The sequence below is a fragment of the Capsicum annuum genome, chromosome 1 (assembly GCF_002878395.1).
Source record: "Capsicum annuum cultivar UCD-10X-F1 chromosome 1, UCD10Xv1.1, whole genome shotgun sequence".
Lineage (NCBI taxonomy): Eukaryota > Viridiplantae > Streptophyta > Magnoliopsida > Solanales > Solanaceae > Capsicum > Capsicum annuum.
In genome coordinates this window covers 251367037-251379649 of record NC_061111.1, presented here as the reverse complement: position 1 = coordinate 251379649, position 12613 = coordinate 251367037, and the positions used below count along the sequence as shown (strand labels likewise).

The window sequence follows — 12613 nt, the reverse complement described above, 5'->3', positions numbered from 1 at the left end:
TTTTTTGTTCATGATACATACGAATATAAATATGAACGTACATGCATGTCAATGTATAATAAATAGTTTACTAATTCATATAGAATATGAAGCTTAGTGTTCTCTGTACATACGTATCATAGTTCAAAAAAGAATGTAATTTTCTTTTCATGGCCAAACACATGCCAGCCCCTAAAGTCGGCACCAACTTTCTCTTAGGCACCTTAACTACAAATTATTCATTTTAACGAGACTTTTGTTAGGTCATTTTAAGACAATGAACATGCATACTTAACCATAAGTTAGGCAAAAGTTAGAAACTTAGATATGATGCCCATAAGGCAAGACATTCTAACTACTGCCCATAAGGCAAACATTCATGACATTACAGGATAGTGAACCTACATAACTGATAAGAGGATCTGCCTGCCTTATAGGCAAAAGCTAGAACTAATATGTTAACCACAACTAGGAAAAGTTTCAGCAAAGGAATGAGACCAACAAGGTAACAACTTAGCTGCTATTGTTATTAAAAATCACTAGTTACAACAGAGATCATACAAAAGGATGATACAAGTATTGGATTCCCCAAACTTACAATGCCATCAAGAAACTGTGACTATTAATATAATTGGGATGGCAAATCATCACTTGAAAGACCAAAAAACAAAGGGGGACATCACGATGCACTAAAGCTCTTGCTATACACGGGATACCGGAAAGGGGTACATCACGGTGTACTAAAGTTTCGGCTATGCACGGGATTAAACTTATTTGACCTCACTTCCTTTTCTCCTTTGCCAAATCTACAAATATCAAGATATGTATAAACTAACTTATTCCTGCTGGAAAAACGGAGAAGAGCTAATATCAGTTGTACTGTAAAATGAGTCCTCAGCTCCACCGTAGTAGGTTTCTTCCTTTTCCTCATCCCACTTCACGACCTCTCTAATATACTTGAATGCCTCATCAACTGTCATGCGGTCTCTTGCCCGAGCTTGCCACACGAATAGTTTTTTACCAGTGATAGAAGTATAAAGGTCTTTAAACTTCATTGCTACATAATAATATGCTTGGTTTGCTAGTGATAGGTTATTATGGAGAGTCCATACTGGACTGAAATCGCTGAACCACTCGCAAGAATCCAATGGTACACGAATGATCTTTTCCTCGAACAGATCATACTTGTTCAAGATTAAAACGAATGGAGTTTCTCTGAAACATGGATGTCTTACCATTGTTTCAAAGAGTTCTTTGACATGCACCATCTTGTTCTGAAGAAGTGTACCGCTACCACAGTCCTTGTGAGAAAGCCACATCTGATCATAGTCACTCAGCGCAACACAAAATACTACAACACGAACATCTTCAAACATCGCCACCCACTTGCATCCTTCATTCATTCCGTTGGCATTTACTCTTATTAGCTGGTACCTGCCAGGAAACGCGGTTAGTCTATGTCAAATAACCATTAAAATGAGATTAGTCTATGTCACCAAGACTCAAGTAGATTATTCGGATGAGTACACAATATGCTCAGCGTAGTACAAAATATACGTTCAATTTTCAGCATGTTTGAACAATCCATACAGAATTCTCAGGTCTACTTATAAAGATGAGACACCGGAACGTCAAACAACTAAAGGTCTAAGAATATAAAAGAATAACTCCAGAAACTTTTCCACTTGCTATCATCATATTACCATACTTATCGAGACATCAGTTATATTTATCTTTACCAGCGATTAGGGAAAGGAACAATGATCCCTTTATGGACCAACTAGATTACTTCTTGGAAGTAGAAGTCCCTTGGAGCAAGAAAGAAATTTGTCTATCTCAGATAAAGTATGTTCTCAACCTACTTGCAGAAACTGGAAAATTGGCAATTAAACCTTGCGGTACTCCTATCGTTTCCGATGTGCATTCGTGAAAGATAGTGACTATCCCTTTAATAATCCAGAGAGATACAGGAGGTTGGTTGGGAATTAAACTCTCACTGTGCCTCGTCCGGACATTGCTTTTGCAGTAAATGTGGTTAGCTAGTTCATGCCTGCACTTACAGTCGAACAGTGGGCAACTCTGGAGCAAATCGAGCAAATCTTATATAAAAGGAGACCTAGACTTGGCATATTATATATTAAAAATGGATATTCTCGGATTGAATATTTTACAGATGCAGATTGAGTTGGATCCAAGATTGATAGAAGGTCCACTATCGGTTATTGTGTCTGTGGAAACTTAGTACATAGAGAAGCAAGAAACAAAATGTTGTATCTCGGCCCAGTGCAGAACCCGAATCACAAGATGTCGATTATGAGCATACATCATCTTTTAACCGAAATTGGATTGAAGCATCCTACTAATGCAACAAAACTTTGGTGTGACAATCAAGTTATCCTTCATATTGACTCAACTTAAGTTTATCATGAAAGAACTACAACATGTTTAGGTACATTGCCATTTTATTTGTGAGAAGATTCAGGAGAACTTGATTACCACTCGCTACATGTAGACAGGAAAGCAACTAACTAATTTGTACACAAAGATGTTGAATGGAGTTCGAGTTGGTTATCCTTGTAACAATACGTGCATTGATCAATATATACTATTGACATCTATGCTCCATCTTGAGAGGGAGTATTCAAGAATGCATGTAGACACCCCTTTGTAGCATATCTTTAGAGATCAGAAAAATTTCTCTTTAGATTATTTCGTTACTGGTCAAGCACCAGATTGCTGGTGAGTGAAAAATCTATGTATAACTCAGGCTATTCCTGAAGCCTGAAGGTAAAATATATCACAGCAATAGCTTCATCGACATCTTTCATTTCATACCAAAAAGCATTTTGTCATGCATGCAAAATAAAAAATTTACACTGCCCAACAGAAATATGAATTAAGCTAGAGTATATCTCGATAATGCTCAGCATCTAAAACTAAAAAGATAAGCATCAGTTAACGCCAGAAAATGTAATTGTCCTAGTAGGAGAACGGTTACCTAGTCAGAGGTGGTGCAGGGGCATCCAGATTGTCCCCATAGGTTTCAGACATTGGGCTACGATCATCCAAGGAGAACTCCATAAAAGCCAAACCATTGCCTTGGGTAACTCCTTCAGCATACAGTATATCACGCTCTGAAGGTTCATACTCATTGCTTGACACCTCAACAGCCTACAAGACGGGGGGGAAAAGAACAATTTAGCATCCATTACGAGGAGAGAAAAGCCAAATGCATAAACACAAGATGCGATCGACAACTCAAATCAACTAGATAATTGAAACAGCTCGTTACCCATATACATTTAAGATAGTGCAAAATGAGTTAGGTAACTACATTGCTCGAGAGACTTTTGACAGTTCGATTCGAAAGTACGTTGCTACTAGGTAACTACGTTCCAAAAAGTACCTTGCTCAAGAAGTAATCTGCTACATCTGGAAGGACATGAAGCTCATTTCTTCTCTTGTATGTTTCCTGTATAGCAGGATCCTTCCATACTTCTTCAACCAGAGGAGCATACTCACGTGTTGCTGCAGGGAAAAATGCATCTAAATCGCCGGTGGCAATGATGTCCAGTAGCCAATCAGAGAAATGCTTCAATCTCGGGTTCAACGAGTAGATGCACTGGCTAGTTTCGGCAGATCCCACATCACCGCCTATAAAGTTGAACTTGTTACTAAATTGCAGCCATTAGATCCTTTGACCACGACACTGTGGATTGTCAATGAAATTTGGAACCATATAGTCATTAATTCCAAATAATGAAAGTTATCAATGTACGAACGAGGTATGTCTCAACTTAGTAAACAGTATCTTTTTAGTAAGAGACATGCAGCATCTAATTGAAGACATGCCAAAAGGAATATCCATGACAAAAGCTATCAATTCTAGACAAGAACGACATAGCTATTTTGTGGAAATCAGTATAACTCAATTTCACTTCCCGCAAATCTAATTGAAGAAAAATCCAATAGATTTGTTAAGAGAATTTTGACTATTTGAATATGGACGAAACTTTGGAGCATATAATTTTCGGCAGTTCTTTTATCTCGTCTTCCTCCGCAATTTGTTAAGTAGGACAGGCATTCCACTACAGATACAGACTATCACTAGAGGAATAAAGTCCTCGCCGCAGAGGCAAAGGGGGCCAGAGCTCCAAGTCCAACAATATGACCACTAATCTACCCGACTGACGAGTACTTTGTAAATTAACAGAGGACTTTTTATCACTAATTTTAGAGATCTATTTGAAAGAACCTTCACCCTCTATTTGTGACAATGCCTCCTCTTCAAAGCGCTCCCTTCCATCAAGAAGAATGCTCAGATATTTGTACATGTTGCTTTGAATCATCAGCTTGATATCTTGAACTTCCTCAGCAGTGAACTTGTTCCCATACAAAAACTTTGCCTGCTCGGAAGGTTGTCGAAAATGAGTATAATAACAGAAAATACGGAAATACAATTAATCACTCAATGATTAAGAAAAGTCAATTTCTTTGGTGAATCCCCTTGGACAAGTGGCGCACCATTCTAAACTCAGTAAATAATGAATTTACCCCTCTACCTTCTCTACTTGAGGAAAGACTATGTTAACCAATGCATTTCATTTTACCCGCAAAAAGTAATATGCAACGAGGCAGAGCAAGAAACATAGACAGACTCATGAAGGAGAAGAGAACTGAAATCCATACAAACAAGTACAAAGCCAATTGCCAGGAACTCATTTCGTCTCAAGCTTGGATCTTCAGCTTTCTTCTTTGTTTTATCCCAAAACTATGTCCACATAAGTTCAAAAAGACATTATGTTCTAATTCGTAGTATACCATAAGATTCCTGAATTTCAATTCAATTTTGGGTTCGCTGCGGAGGCACTTCTTCAAGCTTCCTAACGATAGGTATCCAGAAAACTGTTACCTCTACTAAAGCCGAAAGGAACATAGTATTTCGATAGGAGTGGACAAGTAGTCGATCACAATTAGATGGATTATTCCGGCCCACACTGCTCATCACACTTTCAGACCAATCTTCCTATATGACTGGAAAAAATGGTATCAGTTAATGAAACAAAGGGCATGAATTTTTCTAGTAAACGACGACCTCTAACTAGTTGGTAATTGGTTGGAGTTCCTCCTTTGGCACTATTTTGGTTGGCGAGAGAAGCTTTGAACCCTTTATTAGAAAAAATAAAACAAAGTTAAACCATACTACATTTCCACCTGTTAGACTACTGGAAGTGGACCATCTAAACCTTGTGCTGAATTGTCTCCTTCAAGTAGGCGAGTGAGAGGCCCCGTTTAGGAAGATATCCTAGCCAGTATCGCAAACTAAACAAGGGATTTCTGTCACGAACCAAGCCGGGCCCTGGACGCGACGGGCATCCCGGACCATCAAGGCCCGAGAGACCCCTGTAACGGTCCAACCCACTAGTGATATTGTCCACTTTGGGCCTAGACCCTCACGGCTTTAAAACGCGTCACTAGAGAGTAAGGCTTGCTTACTTGCTTACTTATATACCCAGCATCCCTCATGTGTTTTGCCGAAGCATCCTCGCTGAGGTTTGCCCCACCAAATGGGATTTGCCTAGCCTAGACTCAGGACTGAGGTTTGCCCTGCCTTACCAGGATTTGCCTAAACTCAGTTTGAACTGTGGCCCACATCGACAGGGATACCATTCTTGTCACGACCCAAGCCGAGGCCCTAGCCGCGACGGGCATCCAAAACCATCAAGGCCCGAGAGACCCCTATAACGGCCCAACCCACTAGTGATATTGTCCGCTTTAGGCTAGACCCTCATGGCTTTAAAACGCGTCACTAGGGAGTAAGGCTTGCTTACTTATATACCTAGCACCCCTCATGTGTTTTGCCGATGTGGGACTCCTTATCCTAAGTTGGGGTGTTACAATTTCACAGCCTCAGCTTCTTGTCTTTAATGATGCCCCTTCAGTCCCATTTCATATATCGACATTTGAGTGGAGATGGGGTTTAAGATATTAATTTGGCATATCTATTATATAGTTGTATTGGGACAAACCATTAAAATAGTCGCTGAAAAGTTAGTTCCGCAGAGAACATGGCATCATAGTCTAAAATATGAATTGTTAAGTGAACTGAATTCTTAAAAGTTGTATAGAATATTATTATAGGAACAGTGAAGATCTTGGGACATTCAAAGATGGGAAAAGTCATTTAAGTAGGGATTGGGGGGAGAGAAAAGCTCTATAATTATTTTATCTCGGCATGGCTTATATCAAATGTTACCAGAATATCATTGGATGATTTTTCCTGTTCTTATACGTCGTCATATGTTTTTGGAAAGAAGGAACGCTCCGTACCAGGAAAAACAACCCAGCTTCAATATGATGCAAAACAAAAAGTTCACTTGCAGCAAATGAAATCTGTCGATCATAGTTGTCTCTACTCCGTTACACAAATGAAAAGAGAGACAGACGAACAAGCTGTATACAAAAATTTTAGAACATTTATACCAATGCAGAGACACGGGAAAATTGCTGTAAGATTCCGATACAGAAGCTTGACTTCAAATTTATAAAAAAAAAGCTAAATGATGAAAAGCACTTCCTCTAACGAGAAGTATGCAATAAATAACTTAGAAAGATCGAATATGGCAGTACCTGTTTGAAAATAGTGCTTGTTCCGGAACTTTCAAGTCCAAGTAAAAGTAGCTTCTGAACCCTTTTTTGCTCTATATAATTTGTAACAGTAGTATAATTGCTAGGTTCATCCCTCTGTCCATGGGGCTGACCAGCAGGTACTGGCAGCGACAAAACGGAGCAGATAAACCGCGTAAATGCCTGTATAAAAAACAAATATTAGATATTTAAGAACCAACTAGCCTATTAACAGAGTCAAAAATGCATCTTAAATATACTTTTTTTTGCTACCTTTTCCCATATGTTACCCCGAATATTGTTTTGTCCTTCTTCCTCATAGCGACCATCATCATATACCCAAAAATGAGTGTCACGGGGACATTGCACATTTGCAAGCTGAAATAAAGACAAGAATGATTCACAGCAGACAAGGTGTTCAGGACATGATAACAGGTCCATTTTAATAAGATTCATTTTCCCAAGAGCCTTAACGTGACATAGACACGTGCACGATTTGTCAAATAAACATCTCATTTCAGCATCACTGGACTCCGCTTTTCCAAGTATACCTTTTTTTTTTACAGTTTTGTTTCCCCATTGAACTTCTGTTTTCTGGTAAATTAGGTGAAAGCACAAACATTATACATCCTTCAAAGATTTTCAGGACAGGAAAGACTTAGATAACAAGAGACTTTCCACGTCAATTAATGCAATCTACTATTTGTAAAAGTGGGCATCATATTCCAGACTAATACGCAGCCAATGGTCTCAAAGTAAGGATAGGAAAATCACAATTAATTACGAGTGGAAGCCCGGTTAACAGTTTGACAGTTGTAGAGGACGACAACAGAAAGAAAACATTAGGCACATTTCATTACCAAATATCTCTTAGAACAGTAATCTTAAAGCTATAAATGATTACTTGGATGTATTTAACTTCAGCGAATATCAGTGAAATGATTGCAGCGGTAATAGGGTCAGAAAAAATCAATGCTGCAGTTAACATTTGGTGGACGAAATCCCTAAAGGAAACAGCATGACAATAAGTGACAGATTGACCAAAAAATGGAGATATCATTCACCAGCTACAAACAGGAAAATTTCAAGTGAAAAGACATAAACTGCGGCTAGAACATAGAAAGTAACCATTAGATTGGTACTTAAATAGTGCAGAGTAATTGTTCTACAACAAGTTATTTCCTCACAATATAATCGGGAACTTTGTGCTACAAAGAACATACCTTCAGCACCTTGAGTTCCAGTTTAGTTATCTCTCGGCCATTAATATAGACCTGTGTGGTTCCATTGCTTGCATGCGGACTAAGTTTCCCAGTAAAATTCAGGTTTGAACTCACAATTCTATCAGGTTTTTCTCCTTCCTGTTAAATTAAGAAGCCAAAGTTGCATTAGCTTTCTTACTTTCCGATAGAGATTACAATGATAAGTTAAACTTCAATAAACAAAATTACCTTTCCCCAAAGTCCAGATTCCTTGTCATACCAATAACTTCCAGGCTTCAACTTCTGAGGCGGTAAAGGGCACCCAAAGAGTTCTGCCATTTCATCGGGTTCCAAAGGAAATTCATTAATAATCAACTGCTCCGGTCGGAGCTGATTAGCAGCACATTCTTTTTCAGCTTTCATTATTTGCTTGACTTCCAACGGACTAAGCAAACGTGATAGTACTCTTGAATGTTTGCCAAGTTTGAATCTCTTTGACTCATCAATTGGCTCACCGATGCAACTTACACATTTGCGCCCCTCGGGCATGGAACCCATTGCTCTGAGCACACAATTGATGCAATATTTTGCATCACAAACCAAGCATGACTCTTTATTTTCCCACTTCCCTTTCCCACACCTACAACAGAATCTTGATTTCGTTTTCTTCTTCCTTTCCTTGGAAACTCCAACATATTCCGGAAAGACTTGATTCTCAATGTCCACCACTTTTCTTTCAGATCTAGTAATAGTATTGAAAGTCACCACATGGGCTCTTCTCGACTCATTGTTCTTTGCAGCATTCTCAGAGGGATTATGCTCGGACCGAGGGGACGCTGAGGGGGAACCTGAAGAAGTATCAGGGCTGTGCAGTACAGACACCTGGGACTCTGAACTAGCTGAAATCCTTGGACTTTGACTCGGTTGACTGGTTACAGAAGCTACCTGCGACACGTGCAATGGGATTGTCTCTATAACAGGTGCAACATCCCAGCTTACGGATCTTCCTGATTCTGAAAGAGGTTCTGCTACAGATGCTGTGGGAATTGCACCAGATTTCACATCAACCGGTTCTACTCTAGGAAGATCGTATGATATTGGAGGACCGCTATACTCTGACGCTATTGAGTAATCCATCGCATCCCCCTCAGGGAGGGGAACTCCTGGAGGAAGCATCCTCCTCACCATCTCCCTCCAATTCTCTCCACCATTCTTTTCCATTTTTTATTTAAACGCGAAAATCGCCAAACTCTTATTGCTGTATTCTCAATTGCAGCATCAATTTCCCACACATCTATCACTTCTTAATACCGCCGATTCCACCACCATCTAGTAAGCAGAAACATCTAAGTCAAACGCGACAAATAACAATGTCACAATTACTCTCCAAGGAGTTCAATTAATAAAAGCTTAGTTTAAAACCAACTATTGCTAAGCATTCAACTCGGGCTGATTTTACATAGTCACAATTCCCCTAAAACACCTTCAATTCGGAAAAGTTTAATCACGCCTTTTGATCAAAAGCTCAACACTTTGAAATGTTACAACCAAACAATTCAAGCACAAAGCTTAACTAGCCAAACAACCAGACAAGGCCCACAAATACATGTTAAAGGGCAGCCCGGTGCACTAAAGCTCCCGCTATGCTCAGGGTCCGAGGAAGGGCCCCACCACAAGGGTATATTGTAGGCAGCCTTCCCTTGCATTTCTGTAAGAGATTTTTCCAAGGCTTGAACCCATGACCTTCTGGTCACATAGTAGCAACTTTACCAATTACTCCAACGCTCCCCTTCACAAATACATTTTACTTAACAAAAATCAAAATCAAAGTTTTTCACGACATAAGGGTGTGGCTTAGTGGTCAATGAATTGAGTTGACAGCCATGAGCTCTCAAGTTCAAATTTGACAAAAACACTAGGTAATATTTTTTCCCATCTGTAGTAGCCTTGGAGGACAAAGTTACCTGAGACTAGTGGTAGGTGATAAGTACAACAAGAACAACATACTCAATGTATTCCCACAAAGTGGGGACTGGGAGGGTAAAGTGTACACAGTCCATACCACTACCTCCGCTTAAGTAGAGAGGTTGCTTCCGATAAACCCCCGGCTCAGGACAGATAACAAATATAATCAACCAAAAATCATAAAAGCAACCAACAAAAAGGAATATCACACCGCTAGATAGTAAAGAAAACAAAACACCCACAAAGTAATACTACAAACTAGCTATACGAAATCATAGACATCACCAAAACATCACGAACAAGAGGCTACAAGACACTACAGGCACAGATACAAACACAGCACTCTTCCCTACTATTACGAACGTACTCCTACCTACTACTCCTCTACCCTATGAAGGTATGGAGATATTTTGTGGAATTAGTCGAGCTACCTGTAACTAGTGGGAACTGTTACGTATCACGTGGAATTAGTCGAGGTGAGCGAAAGCTGGCCCGGACACCAAGGTTATTTAAAAACAAAAAATCAAAACTTTTCATGAAAATTAAAACCAAAGTCCATATCTTCAAGTGGGAATCTAACAACTTTGAACATTGAAGTAATAAAAGCTCCAGAATCAAACTTAACCAAAGCAAAATCCTCAATTTCCAACCCTTAACTACTTTGCAACAGTTCCAATCCCAATACATATACACAAACTAACATATAACAAAAAAGGTATGCAAAAATGTCAAGAAAATATGTAAAATCAAGAAAGTTTTTACCTTTAAGTTAAAAAGAAGAACAAAATGAAAACGGGTTGAAGGGGTATACAAAAATTACAAGAAAAGATGTAAAATCAAGAAACTTAATACCTTTAAGTTAAAAAGAAGTAGAAAAAATTGAAAAAAGGGGTTGAGCAACTTTTACCTAAGAAAGTGACTAACAAGCTGAATATATGAATCTTGATTTGTGATGATTAAAAATTGCTTTCACTTTTTTCTTCCATTGAGCTCCAAAAAATCTGGAAAAAAAAAAAATCACAAAGGAAGTAAGTGAAATTAATTGAGGTGCTTGTACACTGACTCAAACATTATAACTATTGAAAAAAAAATCATTAAATTAATTATAACTATTGAAAAAAATCATTAAATTAATTGAGGTGGTGCAAACTGATAGAACAGAATGATTATAAAAAAAATTGGAAAGGGGTTGAATTACTTTTACCTGTGTAAGTGACTAGCAAGCTGAAAATAATGAATCTTGATGATTTAAAATTGTCTTCAGTTTTAATTTTTTGAACTCCAAAAGTCAGGACAAAAGAAAAATCAAAAGGGGTTAAATGTTAAAGATTAATCTTTTGAGGGAATAAGAATAAAGAACGCAAGTATCTCGCGAAATTAATTGAGATGTATATAATAGCCGTCTATAAGTTGATATGGCTTATACAATTTTTGAAAAAAGAAAAAGAAATATTATGTTATGTTGTTGATACAGAGTGACACATATGTCATTATAAAAAATTGGTCTGAACAAAATGATTATAAGCAAGGTGTAATCCAAGTGTGTAGATGCGTACAAGCTGGTTCAGACTATACAATTACTCAAAAAGAAGAGAAATATCACGTTATGTTGCTGATGCGAGGTAACAGATATCTCGTGATATTGGTTTGAAGTGTATGAAAGTTGATCCTCATAGAATTAACTGAAGTGTGTGTAGATATGTGTAAATTGATCGAATAATATAATTATTAAAAAAAGAAAAGAAACATCATGTTATATCGTTGGTACGAGTTAACAAATATCTCATGATATTAATTTGAAGTGTACAAAAGCTAATCGGTGAAATTAATCGAAGTGTGTAGGCGCGTATAAGTTGACTCAAAAAATACAATTATTGAAAAAAGAAAAAAAAAACATCTTGTTATATTGATGGTACAAGATCACAGATATTTTATGATGTTAGTTTGAAGTGTACGAAAATTGATACAAACAAAACTATTATAAAAAAGAAAATGAAAAGGGGTTTGAGTAACTTTTACTTGTGAAAGTGATTGACAGGCTAAAAATATGAATCTTGATGAGAAAGATGATTAAAAATTGGTTTCACTTTTTCTTTTTGTTGAGCTTTAAAAGTCTGAAAAAATATCAAAAAGGGATTAATTGCAGTTTACAGAAAGAAAAAGACTGTTAATATAAAGATAGAGAGTTGGTGGTGGGGTGGGGTATGGTAGGGGTGGGAGTGGGGGTGGGTGTGAGGGATTGAGATGTGGGTCCATGTGGAGTAGGGGCGGAGCTAGCTTAGATGCATGATTCATTCCAACTTCTCTCAATAATAACTTATACTCCTGTAGATATATATAGTTTTAACGAAAAATTATACTATTTATATATGACTAATAATGATAATATGCTGAAGATGGAGAGATTGACGGGGTGGGGTGGGTGGGTGGGGGTGAGGGGTTGAGAAGTGGGTCCATGTAGAATAGTGGCGGAGCTAGCTTGCGGCCATGCATCATAACTGCTTTTTGATGATAAATTATAATTCTATTTATATATAATTTTGACAAAAAATTATATTATTTATGGAAAAGGTATAAATATACCCTCGAACTTTGATAAATGGTACATATATACCCTCCGTTATACTTTAGGTACAAATATACCCCCGCCGTTAATGATTTGGTACATATATACCCTTCTCATTAACGGCGTGCCACGTGTTGCGATCCTAGTAATTTATCCATTTTTATTTACAGAAAAGGTACAAATATACCCTCAAACTTTGATAAATGGTACATATATACCCCGCTATACTTTGGGTACAAATATACCCCCACCGTTAATGATTTGGTACATATAT

At 37.9% G+C, this 12613-nt stretch overlaps 1 protein-coding gene across 6 annotated transcripts; it reads right to left on the bottom strand.

Moving 5' to 3' along the window:
- Positions 1–485: 485 nt before the first annotated feature.
- LOC107863024 (extra-large guanine nucleotide-binding protein 3) lies at positions 486–11227 on the bottom strand. Of its 6 annotated transcripts, none has more exons than XM_047401637.1 (10): positions 10978–11227; positions 10681–10774; positions 8058–9137; positions 7830–7967; positions 6880–6984; positions 6610–6789; positions 4235–4385; positions 3386–3633; positions 2978–3150; positions 486–1413 (listed from the first exon to the last, which is right to left on the bottom strand). In XM_047401637.1, the coding sequence occupies exons 3-10, from the start codon at positions 9027–9029 to the stop codon at positions 816–818; spliced, it is 2565 nt and encodes an 854-aa protein (XP_047257593.1). In that variant the 5' UTR covers positions 9030–9137; positions 10681–10774; positions 10978–11227; the 3' UTR covers positions 486–815. The 6 variants fall into 6 exon arrangements, with proteins under 6 accessions (XP_047257593.1, XP_047257609.1, XP_047257606.1 ...); XM_047401653.1 differs by having other exon boundaries at positions 4241–4385; positions 8058–9154; positions 10978–11142; XM_047401650.1 differs by having other exon boundaries at positions 4241–4385; positions 10978–11134.
- Positions 11228–12613: the final 1386 nt, after the last annotated feature.

Excerpts from the sequence above, each read along its gene's own strand:
- LOC107863024 (XM_047401637.1), bottom strand. The coding sequence starts at position 9,029 with ATGGAAAAGAATGGTGGAGAGAATTGGAGGGAGATGGTGAGGAGGATG. Across the intron at positions 4,386-6,609 it reads CAAGCACTATTTTCAAACAG|GCAAAGTTTTTGTATGGGAA; the intron begins GTACTGCCATAT and ends CCTTCCGAGCAG. Across the intron at positions 3,634-4,234 it reads GTCACAAATAGAGGGTGAAG|GCGGTGATGTGGGATCTGCC; the intron begins GTTCTTTCAAAT and ends TCAACTTTATAG.